Source organism: Diospyros lotus, chromosome 3, assembly GCF_014633365.1.
Source record: "Diospyros lotus cultivar Yz01 chromosome 3, ASM1463336v1, whole genome shotgun sequence".
NCBI lineage: Eukaryota > Viridiplantae > Streptophyta > Magnoliopsida > Ericales > Ebenaceae > Diospyros > Diospyros lotus.
Window position 1 is genome coordinate 38,353,506 of NC_068340.1, and position 12,861 is coordinate 38,366,366.

At 35.3% G+C, this 12,861-nt stretch overlaps 2 protein-coding genes across 2 annotated transcripts; both read right to left on the reverse strand.

The window, feature by feature from the left end:
- Positions 1 to 752: 752 nt before the first annotated feature.
- LOC127798082 (transcription factor SPEECHLESS-like) lies at positions 753 to 3,036 on the reverse strand. The gene is made up of 3 exons (XM_052331387.1): positions 2,419 to 3,036; positions 1,481 to 2,059; positions 753 to 818 (listed from the first exon to the last, which is right to left on the reverse strand). The coding sequence occupies exons 1-3, from the start codon at positions 2,779 to 2,781 to the stop codon at positions 753 to 755; spliced, it is 1,008 nt and encodes a 335-aa protein (XP_052187347.1). The 5' UTR covers positions 2,782 to 3,036.
- A 4,817-nt stretch (positions 3,037 to 7,853) lies between these two features.
- Positions 7,854 to 9,663, reverse strand: LOC127797723 (probable WRKY transcription factor 53). Its single transcript, XM_052330849.1, has 3 exons — positions 9,152 to 9,663; positions 8,945 to 9,073; positions 7,854 to 8,734 (listed from the first exon to the last, which is right to left on the reverse strand). The coding sequence occupies exons 1-3, from the start codon at positions 9,481 to 9,483 to the stop codon at positions 8,125 to 8,127; spliced, it is 1,071 nt and encodes a 356-aa protein (XP_052186809.1). The 5' UTR covers positions 9,484 to 9,663; the 3' UTR covers positions 7,854 to 8,124.
- Between the last annotated feature and the right edge of the window lie 3,198 nt (positions 9,664 to 12,861).

Sequence of the window (12,861 nt, forward strand, 5' to 3'; positions counted from 1 at the left end):
GTATTCACAATGGGCCTTGAAAGCCCAGACTGTAGAAGTACCTATATGGGCCTCAACATATTCTCACGAGTCCTCGTGTTCCATAGACGAGACCCGGGTCCACGTCACATTTAGCAAAAACACTAAATAATAATTCTCAATTCTAATTAAGATTCATCAAAAAAATCTAAATACTAAAAGAATTATGACTCCTAAAAATATGATTTATGGGTAATGTTAATTATTGATGTATTTTGCTTCCATATAAAATATATTTATTTTATTTTATTTTTAACATTCACATAATTTGATTAGTTAATTAAAGATTTTTAAATATGATACATTTATCATCAATTAATTAAATTATTTAAATATTAAAAATAAATATATTTATTCTAAATTCTAAATTTAAGAATTAAATGTATTTTTTTGTTTTTCCTCAAATAGTCGATACTTTTATTTCAAGCTACATGCTTAAAAAAGTATATAATAAATTTCACCCATCCTTTCTAGTTTCGTTTTAATTTTATGAAGACCCCTTTTGTTAACATTTAGTTTAATTTTATGATTTAAATTTAATATTTGAAATTTATTTAAAAAAATTAAGTGATTTTGATATTTTTTGTTAATATTATTAAACTTATTCGAACTAATGAAAGGTCCATTTGATAGGAGAGAAAAACAAACTACTATATGAACTACCACTTATCTATCTAGGGTGACAGAGAGAGAGAGAGATCAGAGATCAGAGATGATGTGGGAGGATCATGATGTTAGCAGAAAGTTCGCTGAATTTGTTGAGCGAGTTCCTCGGCGCTAAGCTGGCATTCCACTCCAATCTATCATCAGAAACAATGGGGCAATGCAATGCCCAATCATTAGTTCCAGTAAGTAAGTGGTCCTCGAAAAGAATTAATTAATGGAAAAGGCCAAGATCATAAACAAAATGCTAGCTGCTGCCAGTACCCAAACAATAATTCTTTTCCGCATGGTTCTTAGTGGGAGTGTGTTTTTCCCAAGACAGACGCACTCAAATTTATTATGGCTTGCAGTGCCCAGAAATTGTCATGAAACCACAATTGGGTTTTGAAATCTATCTAAAACAATCATTCGAAAAGATTCCATGATATTAAAGAGTATCGATACATAAAAAATATTTGTATTTTATATTACATTTATAGTGTATCATATAATATAATTAAAGAGTTGCCATATAATTTTTTTTTTGTGTACTGCAAAATATATTGGTTTTTTGCGTTATGTAGGGTACCAAGAAGAGAACAAGCAAGATGGAGGCTTTGTCTGTCCTTGCCAGATAATCATGCATATACGTACTGACTGTAAGGATCATTCAACATTAGAATTCATAATCTGGTCAGAGCTATCAATTTGGAGATGTACATATATACCAAAAAAGCTTATTGTTGTCTATGTGATTTGTTCATCTGTCAGCTTCTTTAAAAAGAATTAAGATAGTGCTTCATATAATTAGTTAATGTACCTTGATGGTGAATGAATTCAGCGTGGTCTCATCAATGGTGCTGATGCTGACATGGAGGATTTCAAGCGACAGACCTTCGAGGGCTGCTATTATCTTCGCCGCTTGTCCAGGAATCCGGGGAGAAACAGTCTTGAGAAGAACATTTGGGCCTGAAAACTTGACCTCAACAACAGCAATGGCGGACTTCGAGTTGGCAGCGAGCTCGTTGGCGCTGTCATTAATGGAGGAAGTGGAAGAAGAAGAAGAAGAAGAAGAAGAAGAAGAAGAAGAAGAAGAAGGAGAAGGAGATGGCAATGGTGAACTAAGGTGGTAGCCTTGCTGCAGCCTAGTCTTGTAAGGGCTGGTGGGCTGTGGGGTTCTTGGACTTATGGGCAAGCTGAGTACTCTAGGGCTTAGAGGTGGTTTTCTGGGGCTAAGTACTGGGGAATAATTATTAGAAACAATATTATTTAGTCTCGGACTAAGAACCAATTTACGGTAAGCTAATTTCCTTTGCTTCTTGGCCTCTAGTGACTGTAGGACTTGCTGCAGCTCTGTTATGTAAGCCGCAACCCCTCCTATTATTGATGCTTGGTCTCCCTATATACACAACACAAATTAAGCAGCTGCAAAAATTACATCCAGATAGAGATCCAGGGGATTTGTAGGTTATATTATGCATGTCTAATGAGTTTATTTAGTTCTCATTCAAATAATAGCTAGTGACCATAAATTCTCATTGATAACAAATAAAAATGGATTATCAAGCAAGGCAATAGAGGTTTTAAGTAAAATGGGAAAGGGAGAATGCATATAGTACAAGTGAAACCAAATTAAGATTAAGCAAATAAGGGTGCGCTCATCGACCTCTTCCAAAATGTTGCTGCCAGGAAGGGAGTCCATAGGATTATATATATATATATATAGAGAGAGAGAGAGAGAGAGAGAGAGAGACTCACTCTTTGGACATAAAAGGCAGGGATAAGAGAGCGCAAAAGCGACAAATGCTGGTTCATCTGCTTCCTCCGGTTGCGCTCCACCGATATGTGAGCCATCCTTTGCTGGACGTGCTGATCCTCCCGCTGCAGGTTGGCTTCCTCTGTTGATGAAAGCTTCTGCCTCTTTCTCTTTGGCGCTACAGCTTCTTCGAGCTCAGCCAGATGATCACTTGAACAAGTAGTTATTGGTTTCTGAGAAGCCAATAATTCGTCCACCGGAGGAATATTACTAGTCTCATCGCTCTCCAAACTTTTAAGGATGCTGAAGATGTCTTCGCCGGCGAAGTGGGCTTCGAAATCTGATAAACTTTCACCGCCGTCCATTTAGAAAAACTAACTTTCTTGCAAAATCCGCCCAGAAAATGCAGGAAAGCGAAGGAGAGAATGGGATGAAGAGGAGAGAAAATATAAGAGGGAGAGAAGGAAATTGAGTGAGTGAACAATCAGCATCAAGTGTTTTGTTTGGCTAGCTTTTGATGGGGGCTCTGCGTTTGGTTTCTTGTCTTTACCGTTGCATATTGAGAAAACGCACGCAAATGAGACAGAAAATAGAAGCACAGAATTCCATGGAACAAGGACACAGAATGGCCATGGCCAGTACTGTAAAGAAAGGGAGCCGTTAGAGAGAGATGAGACTCAAGGGCCACGTTATATATAGATAGGGTTTTGTCAAATTTAATAGAAAATAATATGAGAAGTAAATACAAATTTTAAATATTGTAATAGTTTCCATGCAGATATAATATTATACATATTTTTTTCTGTAAATTATAATATACATATTGTTATATTGGATTTTTAATTAACTTGCTATGGAACCAATCAGCGTGATCGATGAGGTCGAACAACTTAAATAATAATTCAGAGCAATCATATTTTTACAAAATCATTATCTGAGAAATAATATAAAAATCATGTTATATATATTATATTTATTTGCCGGGAATTAATATATATTAGTAATCAGTATAGTAATTAAAAACTAAAATTAATGATGGAATTTTGTTTGTTTTCTTTTAGGTTGAGCTCCATATATATACACGTAATGGAGTTCTTTTACTTCCTAATAAATAATTAAAAATTAAAGGAGTAATAATAACTGTGATTTGTGTTGTATATTAAAAAACTTATGGATCATGACCAACTATAGTACTCATATAATTTTTTAAATAAAATTATATATGCTACTGGTCTGTTCGGGGGATGATTAATCAATCCATTCTTGGCTTCTGCTTTTCCCTTCAGTTTAGTACAATAATTTTGTGTGTGTGTGTGTGTGTATAGTGGCTGCAGAGAATACTGCTAATGAGAACAAATGCTCGAAACTGCCTTCACTTTCTTTGCCTGATTCAACACCTGCCAGAGCCTTTGAACAGTATATATCTAAGATGAAAATTTATGGGTTGATGATATATATGTGTTGAATGGCTTGCCTTTAAGAAGAAAAGGAATCAGAATGATCTTAATTACTGCAGTTGTAGAAGGAATGCTTGATAAAAGACACTGCATTGAAGCCAAACTTTCAATGCAGCACTATCTTAATTAATAGATTAATTGCTTCTTATAATTAGCAATAGAAGTCAAAATATATATCTATCTATATATGTTGCCTGCAGTTAATTTCTGGGTGGGTTTTAATTGTTTTGTGATAGGCATTCTTGACACTTGGTAAAGACTCCATTGATGAACTCTCAAGCTGTTGGTTTTTGAGCACAGACCCAGCCCCAGCTGCACAAAGAGCCCTTCCGTTTTCATGGTTTTGTTACAAAAAAAAAAAGAGAGGAGAAAAACATTCCTTCAGAAACTTCAAACAGAAAATAAAGTCAAAATAAATTGATGATGCCATTTTTAATTATCATTTGAAATAATTAAAAATATAGTCTTTTTTTCTTTATATATTTCATTGTCTTTTTTCACTATTTGTTTTGGGAACAAGCTGCGCTAACACCCCCCCCCCCCCCCCCCCCCCCCCCGGGGCCCCGTTAACAATCAACCAGTTTTAGGGTTCTGTTCACAAAAAATGGGAGAGAAAACAACTCGTTTAGGGTTAGAAAACTTGAATATATATATATATATAAATGAGGATGCAAAATCTGACAAATTGTCTGTTTGATCTTATTCCATAAATGTAATTAATTTGTAAGCTGTTATTAGTATTGATGAAAATAATAATATTTATAAATTACAGTTAGTATTTTCTTCCTAAACGCATGTTTTTCTTTGTTTTGATTTACTTCAAAACCCTACTTGAAAAGAAGAGGTACATATATTATATATTGATAGCTCTCTCTCTCTCTCTCTCTCTCTCTCTCTCTCTCATGCCCATAGACATATATTAATATATTATATACATTAATCTCTGTACAAAACTCTCCGTCTATGTGTTGGACGGTACACGGTGGCAGCTGAGTCACTGCGTGCATGGATGTGCGAGCATTTTCATCATTTAAGCAGGAGAGCAGAGGAGAAGAGAGGAAGGCTTTGGATTTTACACAATTACTGATCTTCTGCTTCTGCTTCTGCTTCTGCTTCCGCTGCTGCCGCCAATAAATCCACCTTTTTGCTATCACCCATCACCTTCCACATTTATCTTCCTCAACCAACCCCCCCTGTCTCCCCTTTCTATCTCTCTCTACCTCTACTTTTGGAATAAAAATAATGGTATTTTGCTCCGGGGATCCACTAATTTTTTGAAGGACACTTCATGTACTTTAAACTTAACATTCAAAGATTATTAAAAGTAACATTTTTTCTTTTCGTGAGGTACTCTGTTAACTACATGAAATTGACTTCAAACTAATGGAATTGTCTGTGTGAAAAACATTCAACGAGACCAATCCTACATAAGAATTGCAAATACCAAATCTAAATGATAGTTGTCTTTGTGATAATGACCTCCGTTTGGGTATATTCCTTCCATAAGAAAAAACCCCATAAAATGTTACGACAATTATATGCATGTTTTTTTTTATCTTTTTTATAATTACGAGTAGTATATAATTTGGTGACAATATATAAATATTAATTAAGTATATTAAGAATTTGGAATGAAAATCCTATAAGGCTCTGTTTGACTGAGAGGGGGACAAAATTGTAAGACAGACAGAGACAGAGACAGAGACAGAGTGAGTGTGTGTGTAAATAGGTGGGTCCTCAAAAACTTCATTAATTGCACACTGTCTCTGAAAACGTCATTTAAAACCAGCATGAAATGTATGACTGTAACATTAATTACTCGCTCAATTTTCTTTTCTTTTTAAAAATTTTTTATTTCCAAGAATATACTCCTGATTGGTATTTAATGTATTTATTTTAAAATATTTTATTAATTAATAAAAATATTTAAATGCATAAAATAAATGACCCTATGGTAAAGAGGGGCTCAATTTCCGGGAGTTTCAGGGGGATTGTGACATCCTATATATGGGAATAATAAATGTTACCTTTTTGGACTTAGTATTAAAAAGGTCCCAGCCAAATTGATTGCTGAAAATTGATTCATTTTCATCTCTTCCAAGTTCCAACTTTATTGTTTAACTCTCATCTATATAAATTTAAATTTCATATACTTTTAATTAAGATTTAGTACTATTCTAATTATTAATTTACTGAATATAACTTACAGATCATCATGACTAGCTAGATTTTCTTCCCTGTATCTGCCAGACCTCATAACTAACTAAAAATAGGAATAAGATCAGTATTGGTTTACATGGTAGTCAACCAAGATTTGACTTGATTTCAAAGATTAGATGAGAAAATTTTATAATAGGCATTCTGCTGGGGATTTAACTAATTAATCAATGCTCCAAATCTTTTGTCTTTGGTCCAGAGTGTCAATCTTAATTAAATAGCTACTTAAGTTACACAATTTAAGCTCCCTACAACTAGGACACGTACGCTAGCATGCAAGTCCTAATAACTAAGGGGACTCATTCAGGGCAACTTATTGCGACCATCTTCTACCCCAAAAAATAATGTAGAAATAAGGATAAGGCATAATATTACTTATCCCTGTCCAAGATATATATAGGCTCCAAGTCCCACCAACCCCCACCCCCAAATAAGAAACAAACTCCTACATGATCAATTGAGCTTTCACAAATATAAATATCAATCTCAACTACGATTTGATTCATTTTGAAGTCTTTGAACTCTTCATTGCTTTGTTCTTCTCATATATCTTTTCGATTGCGTTAACTATATATCAAAAGGCAGGCATTCCTTAAACATCCTCCAAGCAATTTTTAATTTCGTGGCGGTTGCAAGTCACACAACTACATATTCATTTCAGTCAACAAACATCTTGTCCAGGATTCAACCAACCAATGCTCATAATCTTTCACCATTAATTAGTACTCAAGTTCAGTAATTATTAATTATTTGGGACGTTTTACATGATGCTGGAGGTGTTATACCTATATATATGCTTGTTGACAACTGCACTACAAGATCATTCAGTATATATGCTCTCGCGCGCGCTACCACTGTGTCTGTTCTCTACTCCAATAGCATACGACAACGTACTCCCTTGTGCGTCACCCTAACTCCTAAGTCGTTGGATGGGTAGGGTCAACCCTTACCCCTTGGATGACATGCGTAGAACGCAAAATATAAAATATCCCAACAATATGTGCATCTGTACCCACGATAGATATATCAACATACCAGCAAAAATAATGAAAAACACCCTTAGTAGAGGCAAAAGCAACCCGTGTTTGAGTTCAACAAATGTTGGAGGTTTGTAATGAATGGAGAAGAAAAGGGTAAAGCAGATTTCAATGAAATGGCCAAAATAGAGCCACGCCTTCCTCCCCCTTTTCGTGCGTTGTGGCTCAAATAGTTCAAAGTTCTAGGCTATTAGGATAAACAAAATAATGGGCTCAAGTAGAATCAAAATGGGAATTAAAAGTGGGTTTGGAAGCCCATGAAGAATGGTAAAAAGGAGTTGGGTTGGGTTGGCCATATTGAGAAACTTAAGTGTTGAGTGAAAATGGCCCTAAGTGGGCTCGAGTATGAACCCAGGCCCTAAACTGGGGCTAAGATTTTTAAAATAGATCTTAGGCCCAATTCTAATGGGTTTTAGGGCCCACTTAAATGGGGCCCAATAAAATAATCCAAGTGAGTTCACCAAGGTTGAGGAACAACCTAACGTTAATTAGGTTCTTTGGATCTCTCTCTCCCCCACTAAATCAAGATTTTATTTGCATTTTTCACGTATTTTACCCAACACAACGTAGTTGAGATGCTAAATTCAATTTGGACTAACTGAATTCATGAATTAGATTAGACGAAACTAGCCATCCGTAGGGAAAGAAGTTACACGTGGCTGAGAATAAAAGAAGCTTTAAGAATGCTAACTCAAGATTACAGAGAAATTTAGGACTTCTGCCAACTTAGATCACAATATATATATATATATATAAGCCTTTAATTACAACATTAGAAGAAGAAAAAGAAAAGTAAAATGATTTATGAGAATATATTGGATACAAAGATTATCTTCAAATGATGAATATTGCCTAATGCTTGCCTACTTCAAGCTTCCACACATCTCAATCAGAAATATGTTATTCTGCATGGATAATGTAAATATAACTATGGTGATTATGCTGCTACTGAGTCAACCAAAACTAATGAATCTCGGATTGATCAAGTGGGAATTAATTAGGAAAAGAATCCTGGGTTATCGAAAGAAAAGCTTGGCTCAAACTCATCTATGGGGCCAAACGGGAAATCCAATCCAACGGTCGGAGAGCTGGTGGCTGAAGCCGCCGTGGAAGCAATTCCGGCGAGCTCACATTCCGCGCTCTGCAAGGCTCTAATCTCTCCAAAATCAGTGGGGAAAAAGGTTGACCCGGAAACCGGCGACGCCATGAATGAAGGAGAGAGTCTCGCCGGAAAACTGTTATCGGCCGCCGTGGAAGGAGAGGGCAGGAAGAAGGGAGGAAATGGCTGGCTTTGGTGGTGAGTCTCCAGGCCTTCAGTAATGACTCTGAGGCCGCCTGTCCTGAAGTTCAAGAGGGTTTCCTGGCTGACCTTTGGTGGGTTGACTTGCAGATGACTTTGTAAGGCCATGTTTGCCTGTCGGTTTTCCGGCGACGGGGAAGATGGAGATGAAGACAGAGATGAACCTGGGTGGGGACGGGGTCCTTGATTGCAAGTGTGTCTTCCTCTATAAGTGATCTCAAAAATTGTTGGGTCTTCGTCGGATCTTTGCACTTGTTTGGTTGCCAAACAGCCCTGGGCAAACCTCTGAGTACATCTGTAATACCCTCTGCAAATAGCAGAATTTCAAGTGTCAACGCTAGCAGCCTTTTTACAGGGACTGATTACAATGAGTAAACCGCATTTTTTATACAACATAAGACTTACCAAAAATCAGATATAAAGTACACTACGTAAGATTGAGATAACTAAGATCGATAGATAGATAGACAGCTAAACCTAATCATGCGAGATAATAACAAGCTCGAGCATTGCATACCTCGGATACTTGGCCCCGAGAATGTCTTTTTGCCCGTATTTCCTCCAGCTTTGGCCGTCATCAAGAGGCCCTTCGAGTCCCGTCCCGGGGCATACCTGCACTTGTTGCTTCCACCGTGGCATGCTCTTCCTGCACCACATCTATCCGTTAGGAAATAAATTCTGTAATGCGCGCCCGCCCACACAAGATATATCAACAGAAGTTCACCTCTTCTTGGATCCGTCCCTTTGTTCATGATCCTTGAAACTGGGATCCGAATCGTCGCTGTGAGGGCTCCCGCTGAGCGAAGGCGGGGACTCGGCCATGACAATGGCGCCAGCGGCCGGCAGCGGCGGCTCTCCTGCGGATCCATTCCACTTGAGCATCGACAGTGCCTTGTCGTATGAAGAGAGGATCTTCTGGACCAAAACTTCGCGAGCTTCGTGGGAAGAAGAGGATGCAAGGTTGAGATGATTCTGGAGCTGCTTGGCCAGGTCTCTGCCTTGAGTCAGCTCGTTCACCAGATTATCTTGCTCCTGATGATTCGCCGAATTCTCCATTTTAATTCAAGAAATTAATTAAGAAGAAGACAAGCAAAGAACATGGAAGGGATCCAAGAAATTAAACAGGCCAACTAATTTAGGAAATGGAAAATTCGAGTGAGAACAAATGGAAAACGATGAGAAAAGAATACAGGAGAGATTCGGATGGAGGGGCGTTGGTTATGCATACACAACTGCAAGGGAGGGGTCTTTTTTGAATGGAAAATTTGAGGGAATGGAAGGGAGGAGAGAGAGAGAGTTTGACTGGGAAAACGACGGGTGGGCTTTCTTCGTTAAGACCGGTCAGTGGTCATTGCTAGTGTGCCTGTTCAAGTGTAGATATTGCGCAAGTCCAATTGCTGACCATTTCAACCTAAGAAACACCTCTTACCTTTTCGCTTTTACACTCTCTAATTAATTATAATCAACATTCACCAATTATTTGATTTAATAATCATTATTATGATTATGATAAACAAACCCACATATATTTTTCTACATATAAACCACTTTTCTCTCTATTTTTATGAATGAATGTTTTTAAAATCTTCCATATCCTATACATGAACTCATGATCTTCTTAAAGAATCTAGTGTTTATATATATATATATATATATGAAGTTAACAATATGAGGTCTATATTTACGCTACTAAGAAAGGGATTTTCCCCTCTCGGCGAGGTGATTCGGCTTAATTCGTCGGATAAAATAGTATTATCTTATTAATTTTTTTATATAAAAAACGTAAGAAGGGGTCTTGGAGAAGAAAGTCATAGGCGTGGCGGGGGAGGAGAAGGCGACCAAGAACCTTCAAACCTTGTTCCGCGTTATTGGGGTTAGTATTTTTACTGACTGCTCCTTGTCCGCTCTAATTGGGTGTTTAAATGGCCACCAAAAAAAAAAAAAGAAAAACATAAAACAAATAGCAAAACCAGTGATGACAGCCGTTGTGATGTCAGGCTCAGAACACTGCTTACGTTTGACGTTGACAGATCACGAATGCGAGTTCGAGGGGGTGCACTGCACACGAGCGAGCGTCTTTCGTGGCACGTATTCGGGTCAATGCCGGTAGCCACGTATACTATTTTCTAATAATAATAAAGTAATACAAAATATATAAAGAAAGAATAAGTATAAATAAATCTTTGCCCTTAATTATATAAATAAATCTAACTATTTTCTCTCTTCTTAAATACATTTTTTTTAAAGTTTTGATATATTTTTAGATATATATATATATATATATTTGTAATTAAAATCTATTTCACGTAATCTAAAAATATTTTTATTCATATAGCAAAAAGATATATATATATATATTTTTTATAATTGCAATCAAATTTGGATAAAAGGGCAAATTAATATTTTGATAATTAATTCTCGATAACACCTCAATTGTAATTTGATTTTAATATTTTTATATTACCAATAAACATTTTTGATTATTTTAAGTTCTCGGACCATGAAATCGTTATTGGTTAGTGGAAACTTGAGTTGAGGGTGTGGAGCTTAAAATACTCTTTAATTTGGTTGTTGATTAGTGTGAACTCAATCCATCAGTATGTAGAGAAACAAAATGGGCATTGGTGAAGGTGAAGGTAGAAACGTGGGCAGGCAGGCGGTGCTTCAAATTGCACGTACTATACGGCGAATACACATAAAGAAAGCACAAGCAGATTCATATAATTAAGGTTTTCATGTGAGCTCTGTTTCGTTGTCTCATGACGTGTATTTGTCGTTTTTAGTTTCCACAACTGTAAAATATTTCATTTCGCCTTTTTTTGTTTTTGGATCCAAACAAGCGCCTGACTAGGATTTTTTTATTCTAAATGAAAAAAAAATAATATTAAGAATCTACACGTTTTATTATTCGCAGGGCGTGTAATTAATGTAGATGTGGGTTAAATTTTAGACTCATTTTTTCTCAAATCGCTCTTCGACTAGGTGTGTTTTTACATGATAAGTTGCATGAAAATAAAAATGAGAAATGGATATAAAATGAAAAGAAAAATGAGAAATGGCACTTTTCAAAAAATATAGAAAACAAAAATGTGAGAAAAATACATAAATAAAAAATATTGGAGGCTTTTTTAAATATAATCTTTAATATAAAAATTATTAAAAAAATAATTATTTAATTTAAAAATAAACATAAATTTTATAATGCATTCAAACAAATTTAAAAAAAAAATTAAAAAGTTTGAGTTAGAGTCTCTAACTTTTTGCGGATAAAAACATATTTTTTTTATACTTTTTTAATATTATAAAATGATCTTAAAATATTTTTAAAATTGTAAAAATAACTCAAAAATAAAAAAAAAGTCAAAACGACACTCCCAAAATGTTTCTGTGATCATAAACAATAGGTCTTGGTATTCAATTTGTAAAATCCGAGGACAAGTGTGGAAATTTGGTCAATTGTCAAAAATGCTCATCACAAGAAATAATTCTTGTTAAAAACTCTTGGCATTTGATATGAAAAACTGATGATTGATTGTTTGCTGTACATATTATTAGGTTTTGTTTGATACCTATTTGTTTTCGTATTCATTTTTATTTTCATAGAATTGCTTTGTACGAATTTTTGGAAACGTAGACTTTCTGCAAAACATTTCTGAAACTAGACTCCTTTTGTTGCCAGCCTTCACAAACTGCACTTGGGGCTTCACTGGGGCTCTGGATTACATCTTCTTCCTCTCCCTCAGGTGACGTCAAATTCGTCAGTTACCTTCAACTTTCAAAGCCAAAATCCCCTGATGTAATTGGAGAATTGCCAAATTATCATTCACCCAAGTCATCATTTCCCGATTGGCATTGAATTTAAAGTCATCTGAAATTATATTTTATTGAAATCTCTCTCTTCTCCCCTGATAATGAATATGTTACATTTTAATTTTGTTATGGCATTTTATCTAATAAATAGATAGGCCATTCAATTTATATTTACCTTAGGAAATGTAATATAACATTTTGACCAACTTTGATATATGATTTAGACACCTTGAGCTATTTGTGATAGTTGTGCATTATTATCAGGACAACTTCTCTTATTAATTTTCTATCTTCCTCAAGCTAGAGATTATCATAGAAGTATTGTCTCTGTTGTTGTTTCAATGCCACTATAGTCGTGATATGTTATTTTTTAATTTTTTTTTCTCATGCTACCTCTTATTTACCTTTCAAACACATTGTCTAGCTTATATTATTTATGTTTACGCATGTGATAATACTTAAATATTATTTGTGAGAACAAATCAACAAAATATATGTAATTAACTATGTGTTTTATCATTTACGTTTGTTTTATAAATCAATATTAACTAAACATATCAGAGACAATAAGATCGCAAACAAGTTTAAATGAATCATGCTTAATTCAAACAACATAACATATTA